This window comes from Cebidichthys violaceus, unplaced genomic scaffold (genome assembly GCF_023349555.1).
Source record: "Cebidichthys violaceus isolate CVI_PGR_0920_01 unplaced genomic scaffold, fCebVio1.0.p SCAF_36, whole genome shotgun sequence".
NCBI lineage: Eukaryota > Metazoa > Chordata > Actinopteri > Perciformes > Stichaeidae > Cebidichthys > Cebidichthys violaceus.
Genome location: NW_027176550.1, coordinates 281,691 through 303,219, shown reverse-complemented (window position 1 = coordinate 303,219; position 21,529 = coordinate 281,691). Strand labels below are relative to the sequence as shown.

Sequence of the window (21,529 nt, the reverse complement as noted above, 5' to 3'; positions counted from 1 at the left end):
TCACTTTATTAGAAACTATAACTTTAGATGTCAGTTACTTTATTTGACTGGTACTGCTTATGTTGTATTTATTTAAAATTCTGTTTCATACCACTTTACTTGATCTTCTACATCTCAGAGGTAATTTATGTACTTGTTCCTGCACTATGTTGTCTTTATGTCTTGCGTTGCTTCTTAATGAATAAGAGACAAAAGAAACATATGATCGTACAGAATATGAGGATATAAAGGAGTTAACGTTCAACATATACATTAATGCAGCAGTAATATTAATCCAGAAACATTTTACTGATCAATCAATACTTTTACGTTGAAACATAAACTCCAACAGGTGGCAGTAGATACAAAATAAGATGTCTGATGATGAGCTAAACATTTTAATTTTTAATTTCTAATTTGTTCATTACTTTTTTCTTTTTTTATACTAAACTGTCAGTACTAGACATCCTGATCCAGGTGGTGGCGGTAATGCACCAATTCATTGTTTGCCAACTGCCAATAAACCTCAAAAAGGAAGAAGAAATAGAGCCCCTGTTTCCTGTTTCCGGTTTCCAACCATTCTAGATCTAAGATGGCGGACCGGCGGCGAAGGAGGAGGCGCGCGTCTCAGGACAGCGAGGACGAGTCCGGTTCAGGTTCTGGTTCTGGTTCTGACAGCGGGAGATCCGGGTCTCCGACCACCAAGAGTCGCGTGAAGGATCCACCAGACCCACCGGAAGTAACGGCGACCCGGGTCGAGCCGAAAGTCGCCGCGGAGTCCGAGTGTGTGAGTAGCTAGCTTAGTGTTAGCTTGAAGGAAACCACAAGTTAGCTGCTTTAACGTCAGCGCTGTTTAACATGGAGAGTTGTTAGGTTCCAACTGTAATACTGTGGTACGTTGAATGAGCTGTTTTTATTGTAAACAGTCCTGGTAGATGACCGTGTTGTCGTGAAACGGGAGACGAAAAGGCGCCACTTGGAACGTGTTTACACGGATGCACATTTCACCATAACACCGGTACCGCGACTCTCTGGAGGGTTTCTACTAAACATGAGAAGCCCCAGATTGTCACATTAGCCAGTTAGCTTAGCTTGAAAAGACTGTTTCCACCCAGGCGTTGGCAGGGAGTTAGGGTTTTCTGTTTAGCACCCGGCTAGGCCCAATGCTAATGCTAACGAGACTTATGCCACGTCCAGAAGTCTCGTTCACTTAGAACTGATATTTGTTATTGAGGGGCAGTGATGACGTTTTCAGGTCCTTTACTATGTGTACTAATACCTCCACAGTGATCATATTATGTTACACTACAAGTACTAATACCACACGGTAAAAGTACTATGTACTAATGCCACTCAGTGATAATACTATGTTACAGTAAAAGTACTAACAGACAGACAGACCTCTCTGCAGCCTTGTAACTAGGTTTATAGATTCATATTATAAATATCAAGAGTACTATAATACTCTTCTGTAACTAAGCAACCGATCTACTTCCTGTTTACACATCACCCTCAGACGGTGAACCTGAACAGTGATGTTTGTTTTAGACGTTTTAAACAGGAACAGCTTAGTGTGGATGAAGCTTCTCATGCATGTTAGCGTCTCCCACTGAGACGCTAAGTGTTGTTGTTCTTCCTGCTGATGTTTGTTTGTTTGTTTGTTTGTGTCTCTGCAGGAGAGTGAAGATGGAGTCGGAGAAGGTAAAGACATGACACCACCAACACCAACACACCAGTAACACAGAGCTTGTTGGTTTTACTGGTGCAGTAATTTAAATAAATTAAAATAATGACTACATTAATTAAAATAACTCGTCTGTCTGTCTCGTCTTCGTCCAGCTGTCCTCTCTGACTACGACAGCGCTGATCCAGAAGAAAACGGATCACATTCAGAGGTAAACGCACATCAGCTGTGTGGGACTGGTTTGACTAGTTTAACTAGTTTAAATGGGATCCATATGAAGAGGAGGAGGATGATGAAGATGCTCTGTTAATACGTTGTTATTATTACTATACTATTACTATTATATAATATATATATATATATATATATATATATATATATATATATATATATATATATATATTGTGATAAGATTCTAAGTGCTATATTTATTCCAGTCTGTTAGAGTAAACCCACTAAATAATAATAATAATAATTACAGATTATGTTTCTATGCTCAACATAACGGCTGAAAAGATGTTTTTTTATCTTTAAACAGAGAAATAAATAAGAAATATAATAATAATAAAACCACACAAGATCTATTCAAAGTAGAACCAAAAATGTAATTTAGTTCAAATGTGTTTCTCTGTAATAAATGTATGTTCTCCACTAAATAAGTGGACCAATAAAGATTTCAGTATTTAACTGTTAAAAACTCCTCTTCCTCTTTTAGGGAGCGGAGGAGGAAGAGGAGGCTGAGCAGTACAGCGATGAAGAAGCTCCTCCAGCAGCCAGCGAGCTTAAACCTCCTGCAGCCGACGGCCCGGCGAAGGTAGAGGAGGAGGAGGAAGAGGAGAAGGAGGAGGAGGTGGTGGAAGAAGAAGAAGAAGAGGAGGAGGAGGAGGAGGTGGTAGTGGTGGTGGAGGATGAAGGAGCGAAGGAGACAGGGGAGGAGGAGGAGGAAGGAGGAGGCAGTAAAGAGGAGAGCAAAGCCGAAGAGAAAGGAAACCTGGAAGGAGAGAGACAGAGCGGAGACGGACAGGTGAGACAATATGATTGCGTTGTTCATCACTCGTGATGTGTTCAAGGACCCTCGGAAATATAACAGTGTGGTGATTATGACAGTGTTGCAGCTTCTGGTTGTGATGGACGGGGTAGTTTGAGCGATTGTGTGGAAAAAAACAGTTCTTCCATTAAGTGAAATGCTTCTGTCATTTCTCACACACACACACACACACACACACACACACACACACAGGAGTCCACAGACGACCCTGAGACGAAGGGGGGGGATAAACCTGGTCAGAAGCTCGACGATGACGAGGACAGAAAGAACCCGGCTTACATCCCGAGGAAGGGTTTGTTCTTTGAGCACGACGTCAGAGGACACGCCCAGGAGGAGGAGAGGTGGGTTATTATGATTAATATTAATATTATGATTATTTATTATTTATATTTTCTACAGAATACATCTCATTGAAGTTGTAGAACAATCATAAAACTCCACAGATGAATATATTGGTCATCGGGTTAGAGAGCAGCACAGTCGTAGTGACATCATCGGCGTCTCTTCTTCTCTCAGACCTAAAGGTCGTAACAGGAAGCTGTGGAAGGACGAGGGCCGCTGGGAACACGACCGGTTCAGAGAAGAAGAACAGGCGCCGAAGAGCCGCGAGGAGCTCGTCGCCATCTACGGCTACGACATCCGGAACAACGGCGGCGGCTCCGCGGAGCGACCGTTCCGACAGCGCAGACCCAGGTGAGCGGGGGGGGGGGGGGGGGGGGGGGGGGGGGGGGATCGGTGGGCAACAGAGTCAGTGAACGCACCGCCACTTATGACGTCATGGGATTTTCTCTCTTCATGTTTCTGATCAAATGTCACAAATTAAAGCTTCGGGTTTTGCTCTTTCTTTTGCCGGAAGCGTTCATCACAAATGATGTGTTCGAAGACCGTCGGAAAGATGAAAATCTGACTATTTGTACAGCTTCTGGTTGTGATAAATGTAGTTTTGGGGGATTGTTTGAATAAAACCTGTTTTTGTGGTTCAGAAGGTTGAAGCCTCTTTAATCTACAAGAGTTTAATGTGTTTAATCTGAATGTTTTTGTCTCCCTGCAGACAAAGTTTGTCTCCCAGCAGAGACAAACGGTGGAGAGACGGAGGAGGGGAGCGACCGGTCCGGTCCTGGCAGAGTGGAGGAGGAGGAGGAGGAGGAGGAGGTCTGAACAGAGGAGGAGGAGGAGCTCCTCCATCATCAATCCACCCGTCCTCCACCTCCCCCTCCTCCCTCCCGCTCTCCTCCGTTCACCGTAACAACAACAACAACCCCTCCAGGCCGCCGCCGTCCCGCAGCCGTCCATCCCACCACGGCCACATGCACCTCCCGCCCCAATACAGGAATAGTAACAACAACGAATCAAACGCGCCCCAGATGCACCCCAGAGAACGACAGGGCCCCAAAGCTCTGTCTGACCCCTCAGGGGACCGGGGCTTGGTCATCAGGGGACCGGGGCGGGGCGGGGGGGGGGAGGGGCCCCTCTGTGGTCATCGAGGACATTACGGTCGGAGGCGTTCGGGATCAGGACCCGCGTGTCGTAACGCCAGCGACGTCATCGCAACCGGGCGGCTACCAGTCGGCGTCGCCGAGACGCCAGCAGCAGGAACAGAGGGGCGGGGCCGACAGGTCCGCGTCAGGATTGGCCGCTTCTTCCTCTGACTCCTCCTCCCTACAGTCGGCCAATCGGGAGGCCTCTCCTCCCGCCGAGCGGCCGGCGGTGGAGCGTAAATCTTACTCTCTGGCTCGCAGGACTCGCTCTCGGCCCGCGGACCTGGGCAGCAAACAGCCGTCTGTGGAGGAGTCCGCCACCGCCGGAGGAGGGAACGCCGCCGCCTCCTCCTCCTCCTCTCCCAGCGGTGTGGGAGGGAAGAGCTGGGCGGGAGCAGGAGACGAGCCGAGTCAGGGAGGAGGAGGAGGAGGAGGAGGAGGAGGAGGAGGAGGAGGAGCAGGAGGAGCAGCAGTGACGGAGCTGGACCAGGACGTGGCTCGACTCAGTCTGGCAGGGCAGAGCTGGAGCCCGAGTCCAACGTCCTACTTCAGGTCTGAGATGAGAGGTGAGTCTTCTTTCATCGTCATCATTAGTGGAGTAACAGACTGTTTATCGTTGACAATCACAGTGTAAATAAAGTTTTATCGTTAACCATCACAGTGTAAATAAAGATTTAACGTTAACATCACAGTGTAAATAAAGTTTTAATGTTAACCATCACAGTGTAAATAAAGTTCTCCTGACGATGGTTCTCCTCCAGTACTCAGTAGAACATGTGGTTCTAGTCTCTGATCTCTGATCATGTTTCATTGTAAACAACCAACAGGAGGAGAGCTAGTAACGTTAGCAGCACCGCTAACGGCTAACCAACGGAGGTTCACTTCAGTTACATCGTGATGCCTTCAGGCTCTGCTCAGTGAAAATGAGTATTCTTGGTACTTCACCTAAAACACAGTACAAATACGAGTACTTCTTCTGAACTCTGCTGAGTAGTTTGGATCTTTCTGATTTTATTTCATCCTTCTCGTTGTACATTTACTTCCTTCTTGAGCAAACTGAAGTTTTACTTCATAAATATATTTGATATCTTGTCAACATTTCTCCGTTCTCTTCATACGCCCAGATTCATCCAGCGGTTTATTGTCTAATGATTAGATATAAATGTGAAGTTCATTTCATAGACAGTGATTTGACTTCCATAGGTCATAAATTAATTCCCAGTAGAATATTTAAATGATGTCTTCTTAAATGAATGTTGTTAACGATGAAGACAACTATTTTATATATTTATTGATTGATTGATTGATTGATCCATATTCCCCTCCTCAGGCCTCCCCAGCACCATGCACATCCCCAGCAGCCCGCCTCAGTTCCCCAACATGGAGGAGATGAGCGTCGGCTCTAATCGAGCCAAGCGCTACTCGTCCCAACGCCAGAGACCCGTCCCGGAGCCGGCGCCGCCCGCCATGCACCTCGGGGTGATGGAGGGACACTACTACGAACCCAGTAAGACCAGAACACACACACTGGGTACCAGGCCTGTACGAGTGTTTTACAAGAACCGATATCGGTTATATTCACTAGTTACATTCACAAAAACAGTCATTTTACCTCCATCAGTGATCCGGCCCTTTAAAACGTACTGCAGTACCTCTTCAGTCCGAGTAGTACTTCCTGCTCACCAGCAGAGGGCAGTAGAGCCCATCGCTGCGTTTCATAACGATCTTCATGGAATAGATCTGTTCCTTGATTTGTATTTTATGTTGTGTGAAGGTTGTTATTGTTATTAGTTGTATTTAACATTTGCCCCAGTATCTACAACGGTTACCAATGTTGGAAACATAAGGAGTGTTATAAATATATAAATGTTAATCTGTTGACATGTTTCAGCCTCTCCTCTCCTCTCTGTGTTCACTTCCTGAAGTTCACTCAAAGTTTCTCTGATTTGTTGGTCTCAGATGAATCAATCATGACTTCACAGTTGATGGAACAGTTTTGTCACACATGATGTGTTCAAGGACTGTTGGAAAGATAATATTCCGCTGATAATGGCGTTTTTTTAAAGCTTCTGGTTGTGATAATCGGTGAAGTTTTGGCGATTTTGTTTAAAGAAAACCTGCTCTTCTAACCCTCCGGCTGGTTAATGGAGTTGATCTCAACAAGCTCGTATAAAGACACAGTTTTGGTAAAACTCGAACTAAAGTGATTATTTACTCATACAAATGAAATAGTGAACTATTTGTCATAAGTTCTTTTTTGGGGGGGCAAAAACTGAATATTTTGTATTTAGTAAACGTAGTCGGTGTGAATCTGTGGAGTTGATTTAATCACTGTATGTCATTTATTTCTAAGAGTGCATCATATTCTAAAAGGTAATATTTATATTTTGGATAAAAGAGTAAAAAGAAAAAGTTTGCGGAGTAGAAGTACTCTTAAAATGTGGTGTAGTACTTGTACATGCCTGATGAACCCGTCTGTCTCTCAGTGTCGTACCAAGGACCAATCTACGCCCACGGAGATGGCCCCGCCCCCATCCCGCCACAAGGCATGCTGGTCCAGCCTGAGATGCACCTGCCCCACCCCGGTCAGTCTGTCCCCCCCCCCCCCCCCCCCCCCCCCCCCCCCTTCTCACCACCTCTTTTTTAAAGGATCAAGAAGTTTTTTGTTTTCTTTCTCACTCATCTTACTCCTCAGGTCTCCATCCCCACCAATCAGGCGGCCCGATTGCTAACCCCGCCCTCTACGGGGGCCCGCCTGTTTCTCTGTCGCCGGGGCAACCGCAGCAGCTGCTGCCGCCGCCTTTCTACCCACCGCCGGGGGTCATGACCTTCCCGTACCCGACCATGTACCCGACTCCTCAGGTAAGACTGTCTGTCCTCTGTTCTGTGGACAATAAAGTTTAATTTGAATCTCCTGAGCAGTGACGATCTCTGTCCTGTGGACAATAAAGTTTCATTTGAATGTAGTGAGAGCAGTGACGTTCTCTGTCCTGTTGTCAATAAAGTTTCATTTGAATGTAGTGAGAGCAGTGACGTTCTCTGTCCTGTTGATGATAAAGTTTCATTTGAATGTGTCAGGCTCAGGCCCAGGTGACCTATGGAGGAGTGACGTACTACGACACCATGCAGCAGCAGGCTCAGCCCAAACCATCGCCCCCCCGACGTACCTCGCAGCCCGTCACCGTCAAGCCCCCCCCCACCGGAGATGCGCTTCGCCTCAGAGTGACTCCGCCCACCTTCACCCCCCCACCCCATCCAGAATCAGCCTCACCTCAAACCGACACCTACAGGTGAGTCCTACATCTCAGAGGTACATGTAGTACTTTATACTGTACTACATCTCAGAGGTACATGTAGTACTTCATACTGTACTACATCTCAGAGGTACATGTAGTACTTCATACTGTACTACATCTCAGAGGTACATGTAGTACTTCATACTGCACTACATCTCAGAGGTACATATTATACTTTATACTGTACTACATCTCAGAGGTACATATTGTACTTTATACTGTACTACATCTCAGAGGTACATATTGTACTTTATACTGTACTACATCTCAGAGGTACATATTGTACTTTATACTGTACTACATCTCAGAGGTACATGTAGTACTTCATACTGTACTTCATCTCAGAGGTACATATTATACTTTATACTGTACTACATCTCAGAGGTACATATTGTACTTTATACTGTACTACATCTCAGAGGTACATATTGTACTTTATACTGTACTACATCTCAGAGGTACATATTGTACTTTATACTGTACTACATCTCAGAGGTACATATTGTACTTTATACTGTACTACATCTCAGAGGTACATGTAGTACTTCATACTGTACTTCATCTCAGAGGTACATATTATACTTTATACTGTACTACATCTCAGAGGTACATGTAGTACTTTATACTGTACTACATCTCAGAGGTACATATTGTACTTTATACTGTACTACATCTCAGAGGTACATATTGTACTTTATACTGTACTTATTCTTTAAATGTGTATTCTTTGAAGACGTCTGATTTGTTTGAAAAACAAAATGGCGGTTTGTTGTTTTGGTCTCCGTAGGAGGACGGGAGGGTCAGTGAGGAGCACCATGTGGTTCGGGGGGGCAGACAGGTGGGCTCTCCAGGTGACCCTCAGCATCACTCTTCTGTTTTTCCTCCTCTTTGTTCTCCACCCTGTAGCAGTGAGGTCGTCCGTCAGACTGTTCACAGGTTTGATTCCCACCAACGTGTCTTTGAGCGAAGCTGAACCCGGAGATGTAGAACAACGTTCTCCTGTCGGACTGATGAGTTGAACCCTTTAGAAGCATTTAAGCTCCGGCGTGGAGCTCAGAACCCGGTTTATGTTTGTTGAGTCTCTTCGTTGTTCTCTCGGTTCTTTAGTTCTGAGTCCGATCAGAAGATCACAGAAACACCAACAGGATTTATCTTCAGTCACAACGTTTGCGTAGATGTTTAGTTTGAATGCAGCTTCTCGTCTCAACCGGTGCTTCCTGAAAATACCTTCTACTCGTGGGTGTTTTATTCCCTCCATGCAGGCAGACAGGCAGACTCGGTTCATCTGCAACTTAAACTCATTAGACAGTTTGTGAGGTTTTGTCCACATAAATTGATTACATTTTAAACAAATTATAATTTTTTTCACTGTTTTTTGCTGTAAACTAGGTTAAAAAATAAAGGTAAATAAAAAATTTTTAAATAACGCAGAAAAAACAGAATTTCCGAGATTAAAGTGGTAAATTTATAAAGAAATAGAAACTTGAATATTCTGTCTGTCAGATCAACACACATTCATGCTTCAGAACCTGCTGAAACATGACAGTTATTTACATGAGGACTCAAACATGAACTCTTTCAGCTGTTCTCGCGTCATAATAAACTGTTGATATAAAGTGGTTTTTTTTCTCTACTTGTCTCTCTGGGCTTCCGTAGTTTTGCCTTCTTTTCTTTTTTCTTTTTTGTTTAAACATGTCTGAGCTGTTGATTGAGCAGAACGTGATGAACGTGTTTGAGGAACTGACTTCTTCACCGCTGTAAATAGAAACCTAAACGTGTAAATAGAAGCTGGAGGAGACGGAACAGATTTAAATTAAAACGCTTCTTCAGGGACCTCGAACGTTAAAACGGTGGATTTCATTTCGACTAAAGACGGTTTGACTTTGATTTGTGTTTTTATTTCCTTTTTGAAATGTTTCCTTTTTAATACTCTTTGTTTGTTTTTTATTGTAGAGGTGACGACTTCCTGTCCGACTCTTTTGTTTTCACGTGTCAACAAATCACTTTATAAAAACAGAAACTGTTAAACTCTAAAGAAAAGGTTCTGATTATTAAAATGTATTTTTGTTTCTCTTCATCTTCAGCGGTTTGTTTTATTTTATTGTTTGTGGTTAGAAGTCAAATTAAAGGAAGTTTATAGAATCTATAATGAACGGTGAATATTCCTGTTTTACTGCAACGACTCATTATATTCATTCAAACTAAACGTCTTCAAATGTTCAAATAAATAAAAGTATTTAGTTTAAAATGATTTATGAGAAAGAAAAGTATTTAAACTAAGAGGAAACAGGATATTTTACTTTTATTTACCAAAATAAGAGCGTATCACTTTAAACTACTACTCTTCTTCAGCTCGTCTCATAAATAAAATACTTTATTTTGAACAATACGAGCAGAATTCTGCTTCAGAGAAATCTACATCTTCAAATGCGTTAACGGTCAAAATACATAAGTTACAAAGTCTGAAACGATGAGGTTAAAGTCATGTGATCAAAGCTTAAACATGTCATACTTTCAGAACATTCACTCTGTTTGTTTTTTCTTGTAAATTTATGACTTTAATCTTATAAATTCAGAGGTTATTTTTCTCTATATTTAATTACATTTATTTCACCTTCGTTGGCTCTGATTCGTTCGTATTTTTTGAAGCGTTTTGGGGGCGGAGCCAGCGGTGGGGGGCGGGGCTAACGTTGGCGTCGGCCTCATCGAAGGTGAGACTCGTTCCGTCTCAGAAGAGACTTTGATGAAGTAGTTTTTTATTTTAGAAACATTTAGAGGGTAACTTTCTTTTCTTTCACGTGTCATATCTGTGGATCTGTTTCAGTGTTACCATGGTGATGATGATGATGATGATGATGGTGGTTTTGTTTGTTTGTGGAGAACGTTGTCGTCCACTCAGAGGATCAATAAAGAACATAAGAATAATAAACTTGATCTCTTAATGCGTTTCTTCTCTTCACACCTGCTCTGACCGCTACATGAATATTCATGTGCTGCGTGGGGGGGGGTCTGTTATGTGACAGCCAATCGCAGCCCGTGTCTCTTCATGAATATTCAGCAGCAGCAGCTGAACACAGAGAGGCTCGGCTGGTTTTCTGTCTCATTTTAAGGCTTCGTGACGACGACGACGTCCCTGTAGCAGCATTCAAAACCACAAAACTTTATTCTTTCTTTAGTGTCGGAGAATAAAAAGAGGTCAGAAGTGTGCCGTTACCATGACGCTGAGGTCATGATGTCGACGATGATGTCACTGTTGGTTTGAAGTGGAGCGTCCTGCCTTCTGATTGGCTCGTTAATGATGTAACAGCCACTCGACCAGTCACACGTCGGCTTTCTTTCTCTCGACTGTCTTCATATCGGCTCTTTTTCTATTTTTCTCTTTTATATTTATTTTCTTTCTTTGTCTTCTCTTATTTCTTCATATATTTTCTGATATCCATTTAAAGTGCACACATACAGAGTGTATAATAAAATAAAAACTAAATCCACATAAATACGTTAAAAGTAAGTAAATAAAATGAATGTATTAAAACGTATTAGGTTGTCAATTAGACAAAAAATAGAAAATACAATAAAAATACAGCCACACATTCTTCATAATAAAATGAGTTTACGTCGCCATGTTGAACAATTTACTAAAATAAACTCTGAAAAACAATTTTTTTCTTTATATCTGTTTAATTTATTTATTTCTTAAATATTTTCTTACTCTGTATTTATTTAACAAACATTTTTGTTCAAATGTAAAATCACGTCGGTCACAATGTAAAGTTCAGATATGAACGTTTTAGTTAAAAGGTCGCAACATGGTTAGCTTAGCATAAAGACTGGAAACCGTTAGCATGTCCACTTCTCACTGATGAACAGCTGTCATCGAGTGTGTGTGTGTGTGTGTGTGTGTGTGTGTGTGTGTCCACAGAAGTGAGCTCCCATTCTGTCAGCCTGCCTGACGTCACACACACACACGGTGGACCCCGGGCCTGTTGACACACATACTCAGTGATGCGTTGAACATAATGTTAGAATCTAGACACACACTGACGTCATTGTGTAACACACACTGTCTTATTGTGTTCAGACGACGAGCAACACAAACCACCAGAGAAGTATCTCATCATCTTTTCTTAAACCTAACAAAGAGTTTGTTTACAGACATCGTGGGGACTCTGCTTCCTTTAGCGGTCCCCACGACGTCCATCACTACGGTGAGGATGAAGAGGTTGTGAGTCTCTGTAGAAGGAGTCCTCTGTCAGGTGATGGAGGTGGTGTCACTTTACAGGAACATATTGCAAACTGCTCCTCCAGGAGGAGTCGGTCATTCGTACAGGAGGAGGAGGAGGAGGAGGAGGTAGATGAGTCAATGTGTGTGTGTCCAGTTACAGTTTGTGGTTCTGAAACTGTGACAAGAAACGATCAGATTACAACACATAATGATAGTACACAGATCAATGACGGGTCAGCAAATGTGTACATGTTGATGTTCACACACACGTACACACTAGTCCTAGTGGGGACCCGTAGCTGTAGCTGAGATCGGGGGTCTGTACTATGACGTGAGTTCAACACACCCAGTTTATCTCCTGGTTCTCTGGTTTAAAGAACCAGAACAACCAGATCCTCTAGACGGTCACATGAAGCTGGTTATTGGCTCAGGAAATCAATTGTGAAGGGGGCGGGGTTAGCGGGAGCTGACCAATCATAAACATGGACAAGTCTGTTAGCAGAATGCTGTGAAATGTACCATTTTGTATTAGTTCTACTTTTTATATTTTGTATGTAAATATACCTGAATGAGCTGAAGGGCTGATGATGTTGCACATCCCACAATAATACAAATATATATACATATATATATATATATATATATATATATGTACACGAGTTACTACTATCAGTACTAATACTTCCTGCTCTACTGGATGAATTAAATGAGCTCATAACTGTCGTCGGGGATATTTTCATTTCCATCAATTTTACAGCACCGGAGGTTAATGTGTAGAGAGCTACTGCAGCAGATCAGAGAGGAGGGGGGAGAGAATGTTACCAGTCACTTCTTCTACTAATTTATCAGAAAGGGAGAAGAGAGAGAGAGAGACAGAGAGAGAGAGACAGACAAAGTGAGAGAGAGAGAGACAGACAAAGTGAGAGAGAGAGAGAGAAAGGGAGAGAAAGAAAGAAAGAAAGAAAGAGAGACAGTGAGAAAGAGAGACAGAGAGAGAGAGAAGCAGAGAGACAGAGAGAGAGAGAGAGAGAGAGGGAGAGAGAGAGACTGAGAGAGGGAGAGACAGGGAGAGAGAGAGAGAGAGACAGGGAGAGAGAGAGACTGAGAGAGAGAGAGACAGGGAGAGAGAGAGACTGAGAGAGAGAGAGAGAGAGACTAAGAGAGAGAGACTGAGAGAGAGAGAGGGTGGGAGGGAGAGAGAGACTGAGAGAGAGAGAGAGAGAGAGGGTGGGAGGGAGAGAGAGAGAGAGGGAGAGACTGAGAGAGACAGACAGAGAGAGAGATCGCGAGGACCGACGGAGCCTCTGCAGTAAAAAAAAAAAAAAAAACACACACCACCGTCCGCTGCTGAGAAAACCGACAGCACCCAAACGCACCGGACCGGGCGGGTTTATCTCCTCCAGGTGTGAGACCGGATTATTATCCTGTAACGACGTCGATCGCTTCACGCGCCACTGTTTGTCCCGGAGAGATCACGGAGAGGAATCACACACACGCACACACACACACACACACACACACACACACACACACACACACGGTGTCCCGGTTCAGCTACTGGAACCTACCGGAGAGGAGCGGCTCTGTTCGCGGCTTCATATTCTCGTGATTCTCGGATCTCCGTGTGTTTTTTGCTGCAGAGAGCGAGGAGACGCGTGGGAGGAGGAGGAGCGGCCCACGGAGCAGGTTTCTCCTTCTCTTTATTATTATTATTATTATTATTATTATTATTATTATTATTTTTGGTACAAATGGAGGGTTGACATCCCGGTGACACCCGGAGACAGACGGAGTTCCTCCTCCTGCACCTCCTCCTGCACCCCCTCAGATGGGTTAAAGATCTCCGCGCGCGCTCACACCTGCCCTCCCCGACCTGCGGGGGCCTGTATGATGTAGCCCCCCCCTGTGCTCCGTTCCTCTCTGCATCACCCCCCCCCCCCCATCACCACCTCCTCCACCACCACAGTCCCACCATGCCGGCCGGGATGAAGCCGCTGGAGAAGTTCCTGAAGAAGCAGACCACGGCGCTGACCCGGGCGGGGGGCTTCGTCGGCGGGGGGGCGGATAAGGCCTCCGGGGGGACGGGGGCGTCCCGCCGGCGGGCCAGCCTGTCCCGGGTCGTCCCGTTCTTCAGGGAGACGTCACCGGAGAGCGGGCAGCCGAGGGAGGTGTTCAGGTGAGAGACACCTATGTGAATGTTGGGCCGAAGTTGACGGGTCAGAGGGGCCCCCATTGGCCCCCAAAGTGTCATATATATATATATATATATATATATATATATATATATATATATATATATATATTAGGGGTTCACAAAATTCTCGGTTTGTAGCGCGTGTGCTGCTGTTGGTTTTCATGCTAAGCTAGTTTAGCATAGCGTGTAGAATGTTGTTCTTACGTGGTGGGAGTGTCAGACAGCACGTTGTAAGTAAATCTATAAGAGACTCAGGGTTGGATAGCGTGTCTTTTGCCAATGTCCCATTTTTTGTTCCTGTAAACATTGAACCCCCCCCCCCCCCCCCCCCCTTTTACAGCCCCGACAGTGAGGACCCCCCCTCCTGGCCCTCGGCCCCGGGGCCCGGTGGTGGTCTGGTCACGGTGCCCCCCAGCAGCAGCAGCAGCGCTAACGGATCCTCCGGTTCTGGATCCGGAGACGTCCGAAGTCCGTCTCTGTCCAGCGACGAGCAGAGCTCTGAGGCGAGTCTGATCACGGAGAGCGGAGGAGGAGGAGGAGGCGGAGGAGGAGGAGGAGGAGGGACGCCTCTTCCTCCCGACACACCGGACAACCTTACCTTCGCTCTGCTGGACAGCGCGGCGGGAAAACGCTCCGGAGTCTGTACAGGTGAGACCAGAAGCTCTGTGGTGGTTTGTGAGGACGTCCAACATGGTGATGATGATGATGACGCCACATGCTTCATCATATTTTATCGTCTTTCAGTGAATCATAGGAACCACATTCAGATGTTAACGGGATTTTTATGCAGTTTTACATTTTTCTTAATTCATCTAAAACAATCATCAAAAGGTTTAATTTCTGTTTGCAATATTAATAGTTTACATTAAACTAAAGATTAAAAGAGAGATACTTGACATAATATCACAATGTTATTGTGGTAATATGCTCTATTGACGTCACGCTAACGTCACGCTAACTCTGAGCTCCGTGCTGCTCGTTGACGTGTTGGAAACATTTTCTAAATAGTAAAAAACAGAATGTTTCACTTTTTAACGTCACAAGAAGAAAATACATTTTATTGGATGTTCAAGTCCTGAATGTTTCTTGTACTTTTTAACGTAACCTGTAACATGAGGATGTAGCTAGCTAACGGCATGCTAACTCTCTGCTGTGACTTTTTGTTGCTAGTAAACTAGTTATAAAAAACATATCAGCCGATAAACACACAGTTTAAATCTTTCTCGTCTCTTCAGCTCCTGTTTCTGGTTTTTAGCAACGTTGGCGTCTCTCCGGCTTTAGCTCCACGTTTATTAGCTGCTAAGCTAACAGACGTCGGATTGTTTTTAGCTGATTGTTTTTTGTTGATTACTGATAAAGTCAAAAAAATACGTCTTCTGATCGAGACTGCAGAAGCTGAAACTAAGCAGCTAATTCCTAAAAAATAGTAATGCGCTTTGAAACGGACAAAAGAATGTCATAGAATTCAAAATGGTCGACTTCCTGCTGGGTTTGGGACAAACATCCAAGAGGGTTTTTTGTACGTCACATATAATGTGAATTTATATATCTACAAAGTTTCATACTGATACGTGAAACGCACCTCGTTTTTTGTGCTGTAAGACAATATAAAATAATAATAAACATTAGAAGAACAATAAGTCCCCTAAACAGAATCTGTCAATTAGTTTTTGAACCATCAGAAACTAATTGTGTTTATTGATTAATGTCTTTTCAGTTTTACCTCCATAAACTGAATCTGTTTGGCTTTTGGACTAAACGAGATATTTGAAGACGTCACGTTCTTCTAACATGTTATAAATATCCATAAATTAATTAATGAAGAGAATCATTGTCGGCAGCAGTCTGAGACTTCGTGTCTAAACCTGAAGACGCGTCGCGTGCGAAGAAAGAAAGAAGCAGGAAGAAGAAGAAGTGAAGGGAAACTAACTGAATCTGACATTTTAGGATTCAACGTCTCGACTCGTTCAGAAAAACGTCGTCCTTCACATTCAGATTCAGCCGTTTTTTTCTGCAGGATAGTTCACATAATACAGACTGTTCCTGCAGCCTCGGTGTGTGTGTGTGTGTGTTACTGTGTGTGTGTGTGTGTGTGTGTGTGGTTACATAATCGCTGCCGTCCTCTTTCAGAAACGCAGCCTGCTTATTACAGCTGAAGTGGGTGTGCATGCATGCGTGTACGTATGTGTTCCTGCAGGAATGTTTGTCTCTTGTGTGTGTGTGTGTATCTGTGCGTGTGTGCAGTGATTGCCGCCTGTTCTCAGCTGAAGGGTGTGTTTGTGTTTTTGTGTTTGTGTCCACGTTTCATTTGGTGTTGACGTCAGATTTTTCCAGAAACAGAAACACATAAAAAGAGGTCAACAACACAAATGTATTTTTAAATAATTGGATGGATGGATATTTTAATATTTTAATATATATATATGTATGTCACAAAATGTGTTATAAAGCTTTTCAGAAAATAATTTAAAAGCAATTAATATTTGTAAAATATTTTAACATAAAAAACCTTTGCTTTATTAAGTGCCTACATTATTTATAAAATATTTTATATATTTATTTATTTATTAAAAGATTTTTGAGATCCCCAAAACAAATTAAGATAAACAAATGTTATGTTTCTAAAAATCCCCAAATTAAAAAATATATTCTTAAATATTTATAAAAATCCTAAAACAAACAAAAAACCTTAATTTGATGGCCTACATGATAAAATATTGTAATATGAAACAGTACAGCAGTTAAAAAAAACAATTAAAAATGTAATTCAAACAATACTGAAAAAATACTAAAATTACAAAAAATTAATTGTTAAATATATATACCTATTAAATATTTAGCTCTGATTGCTGCCTGCCATATACATATATATTATTAGAATATTGTGAAACACAACCTGATTCCCTTTCTGTTGATTGGTCGGTTGGTTAGCATGCTGGCTAGCTTGTTGGTTAGCATGCTGACTAGCTTGACGGCCCTTAGCTGAAACACACAGGTAAACCAGTAAATACAGGAGTGGTGGTGGCTAACTGGTGGCTACTGGTTGGACTAGTGGAACCAGTTCTACATTCAGCCTAACGAACAATAATCTCAGTATTCAAGCCAGTGGATCTGATGCAGTTTAACCTGTCGAGATAGAAGGTCAGGTATCTGCTCTCTGATTGGCTGAGAGGAGGTGAGTCACCTGTCACAGGGTCCAGTAGGTTTATGAACACTGGGCTTCATGTCTGTATTGATAACGGATTTATTTCTGCTTCCACCTGTCAGGTGTTTGAAGTGTTAACGAGCTCGTTAAAGGTGTTCACATCTAAATGTATAAATAAATATCAGTCTATAAATATAGTTTGTTGTGTTTCAGGTTTATTTCCGGCTGCAGACACAAAAGTAAAAAGCTCCTGATGTTCACTTTAACGTCTCGTTGTTCGTCCTGAAGAGAACAAAGTGTTTTGTTTTAGTAGAAACACATTTATGAAGTGATGAAGACGTTCTTTGTTCTTGTTAAACCTTCAGAGGATTCTTTAACATCAGCTCAGTGTTATGAACACGTCTCAGTTCATATTCAGTCCAATTTATTTTAGAAAGGAAGCTTAAAACGTTGCTCTTCACAGTTTTTATGAGCAAAGAACAAATTCTACCTGAACAGGTAGTGTACAGAGTACCTGAACAGGTAGAGTACAGAGTACCTGAACAGGTAGTGTACAGAGTACCTGAACAGGTAGAGTACAGAGTACCTGAACAGGTAGAGAACAGAGTACCTGAACAGGAAGAGTACAGAGTACCTGAACAGGTAGTGTACAGAGTACCTGAACAGGTAGAGAACAGAGTACCTGAACAGGTAGAGAACAGAGTACCTGAACAGGTAGAGTACAGAGTACCTGAACAGGTAGAGAACAGAGTACCTGAACAGGTAGAGAACAGAGTACCTGAACAGGTAGAGTACAGAGTACCTGAACAGTTAGTGAACAGAGACACACACACACAGTCACAAAGTGTTTATTTGTTCTGATGTTCTTCGTCTTTGATGTCACCTACGTTGATGATGATGAAATCTCACCTGTCTGGTTTTACCTGCTCTCACACACACACACACACACACACACACACACACACACACACACACACACACACACACACACACACCTAAATTAATACTAAACCACAATACACTTTGATTCATCTGTCTTTGTTTCTTTCACTGACATCATATTTTGTTCAAATGTTATTATTAATTATGATATATGTTCCACCTCCTGATTCACATCCTGTGAACATCTTGAATCAAACAGGTTTGATTCAAGATGCAAAATAAATAAAAATAAAAACAATTATATATAAATTCAGACAAACGTTATTGTTTCTGGTTAATAAAATAGATTTATTACCTTGATTAATCATTTTATATATTAAATTAAATCATCCAAATAAAAGTTCCACTAAATCAACAAACAGAGATTCCATCATGTTCACAATGTCTGCCATCCCATAATATTATGTGTGTGTGTGTGTGTGTGTGTGTGTGTGTGTGTGAGAACAGATAGACGATGAGTTTCCTATATTAGGAACAAACCTGCTTAAGCTTCACACACACACGCTCAGGTGCAGGCGTGTTGAGGCAGGTGTGTTCAAGTACGTGTAGTTAGGTACGTTGAGGTTCGTTCAGGTGCGTATCAGAATATAAACAACCTTTCATTGTGAACCACATATGAACTCTCTGATCTGAGTGGGAGGATGATGATGATTGTTCTTCATCTCTTCTCAAAGAGAAGAAGAAGAAGAGATGACGCCGCCCACTCGCTCACCTACCTCCTCCTCTTCCTCTGCAGGTTTCCCTCGTTCAGCTTCCTGTTTGTCAAGATGTGTGTGTGTGTGTGTGTGTGTGTGTGTGTGGATACATAAGAGGCTCTTTAGCACCTGTTGACATAGCAACCAGCTCTTAACCAGACATTTGAAGAAGAGGAGTGGGAGGAAGAGAGAAACACAGAAAGACTCCAATCAGACGGAAGAACCACAGAACAGAACCTTTGTGATGGTTCAGATATTGTGATGGTTCTAATGGTTCTGGTGTTCTGATGGTTCTTCATGGTCTTCCTGGATTCAAAAGTTCTGAAGCAGAGTCTACAGATTCAGATATTTTTACTGCAGTAAAGGTTCTAAAGGTTCTGTGTCCACATAGTTGTTTTAGCAGCAGGTTAAAGTCACACTCGGGAGACAACCTCCGGTTCTTTAAAGTTCTTTAAAGCTACACGTGTTAAAGCTGCATTCTCTCTAGTGTCCACCAGGGGGCGACTCCTCTGGTTGTATAGAAGTCTAGTCTAAAATGACTCTACTTCTCTCTTGATTTATTCCCTCAGTAAACATTGTAAACATGAGTTTATGGTCTCAAACTCTAGTTTACAGTCTTCTTCAATACAGCATGATGTTCATTTAGTACATTATGCTCCATTTAGAGTCACACAGACCATAAAGCAGGGGATGCTTTAGGGGCGGGGCTACACAGTGATTGACAGCTCCAGTAGACCAGTTAGTGTGAGCAGCTTGTTTATGTGTTCTTATGAGGACGTTTCTATGACTGGAAACAGTGTTCAAATGTTTTTACTTTAATTCTGTTGACAAACAAACAAACTAAAGTTGTTCTGATCCCAGAAACAGAAAAGCTGCACATGCTCAGTACAGATCAGGCTTATTGTTGTTATCAGCTGATCACTAATATTATTGATTCAATCAGAATCATTGTGAAAAAAACTTTTAACATCAGTGTTTGTGTCTGTAAATCAACCAAAGATCATCTCTGAGGAAGACGCTTCACTCTGTTAAACCAGCTTCCTCATGTTTATTTCATTAAGTCTATAATACAGTTTATTATTTCATCTACATTCAGGTGAATATTAGACACACACACAGAGAGAGACAAACACACACACACACACACACACACACACACACACAGAGAGAGACAAACACACACAGACACACACACACACACACACACACACACACACACACAGAGAGAGACAAACACACACAGACACACACACACACACACACACACACACACACAGAGAGAGACAAACACACACACACACACAGAGATACACACACACGTATGACGTTCACTTCCCTCTTCATCCTCTCACTGTCGGCAACGTGCTGTCTCTATGGTAACCGCCTGCAGAGAGGCGGACCCTGACAGGACACGCCCACTGCAGCATGCATCACTCTCACACACACACACACACACACACACAGTGGATTTCACAGGTTTTGAGTCGTGCTGTTTCAGCATCTTAAATTACAGCCGTTTGCTGCAGCAGCTCCTCCTCCTCTTCATCACCTTCATCATCATCTTCTTCATCTTCTTCTTCATCTTCATCATCGTCGTGTTTTAGTTCTGAATGTTTCTTTCTAAAAATACTTAAATCTGATTTTCTTCTTTTCATCCTTTGTCATAAAAGAAGTCTAAAGATGTCTTCATGGCCTACATTTACTGTGTGTGTGTGTGTGTGTGTGGGTGTGTGTGTGTGCGTGTGTGTGTGTGTGTGTGTGTGTGTGTGTGTGTGTGTGTGTGTGAGAACCACTTGCAGCCATAAATTCAAGAGATATCTGATCAGTATTTCCATATGTGTGTGTGTGAGCTCGTCTGCTTCAGGTGGACGTTTGTTTTCTTCACCTTTGACCAAAGCAGCGATCTCTCTCTGGTTCACCTCGTTTGTTGTTCGATCTTCATCATCGGTAGAATCAGAATCTGAACCTCACTGGTTGTCCAATCATACTCTTCGTCTCAGGAAGAAGAAAAAAAAAAACCCAAAGCAACTAGAATACACAACAATCGGTTGTGTGTGAATGAGCGTTCAGGTACAGTCTGTAAATGTGAGCTCTGTGTTTGTGTCTCTGTAGAAACCCTGCTGGATGACTTCATGTTGACTCATCCCATCTTCCTGGCGGCCGACCGGTTCCAGCAAGTCCTGTTGCAGCAGTATCCTTCACTCACCTGGACTCACCTGGACTCACCTGGATCGGTTTAGCCGTTGGGTTTCTCTCCTGCTCACTGCCTGCAGGCGTACACTTCCTGTCTCACCTCCTTCAGTCCAACACTCAGGGAATCCTCCTCCTTGATTGTCTAATCTGTAGATTTCATGAAATGTCTCTTTACATTTTAACGACTCCCTGACCTCTCCTGTAGCGCCCCCCGCAGGGCAAACTTAACACACGTTTAACTTCACAAGCTGCAGAATAAATCCTCTTAAAGGTAAATATGTTGTTCCAACTTTAATAAATGATATCAGATAATAATCCACCATTATTCCAGTAATATGACAATATTCAGAATGGGATGTGTTTCATGTAAACATCATATTGTGTTTGAATATTGTGAATTAGTTCTTAATGTGTTATTATATATATTATGTATTATATATAGTTATTATTGTCATTCAGGGTATCAGAATATGATGTTTACATGAAACATATCACGTTTAGAAAAATAGAGGAATATGTGTGCAAATATTAAAAAAGCACTTAAAGCAACACATTCAGTAAAATCACATAAATCAATAAAAACAGTTATGAGATGATGACCGCAGATTAAAATGAAGCAGATACAAATCTGCGTAGTGTAAAATACAAATGAA

At 42.6% G+C, this 21,529-nt stretch overlaps 2 protein-coding genes across 2 annotated transcripts in view; both read left to right on the top strand.

The window, feature by feature from the left end:
• The first annotated feature begins 571 nt into the window (after nt 1-571).
• On the top strand, nt 572-8,361 carry casc3 (casc3 exon junction complex subunit). The gene is given in 14 exon segments (XM_068725717.1): nt 572-766; nt 1,656-1,680; nt 1,819-1,874; nt 2,379-2,687; nt 2,904-3,052; nt 3,228-3,404; nt 3,763-4,144; nt 4,146-4,755; nt 5,520-5,696; nt 6,676-6,774; nt 6,885-7,051; nt 7,268-7,378; nt 7,380-7,479; nt 8,273-8,361. Coding segments are annotated over 13 exon segments (2,493 nt in total). The 3' UTR covers nt 7,416-7,479; nt 8,273-8,361.
• A 4,182-nt stretch (nt 8,362-12,543) lies between these two features.
• Nucleotides 12,544-21,529, top strand: part of rapgefl1 (Rap guanine nucleotide exchange factor (GEF)-like 1) — a 24,463-nt gene continuing 15,477 nt past the window's right edge. Inside the window, exons 1-4 of the mRNA XM_068725624.1 lie at nt 12,544-13,393; nt 13,674-13,883; nt 14,242-14,549; nt 20,796-20,874. Coding sequence (XP_068581725.1) covers nt 13,681-13,883; nt 14,242-14,549; nt 20,796-20,874 — 590 coding nt within the window. The 5' untranslated portion in view covers nt 12,544-13,393; nt 13,674-13,680. The remainder of the gene's footprint in view (nt 13,394-13,673; nt 13,884-14,241; nt 14,550-20,795; nt 20,875-21,529) is intronic.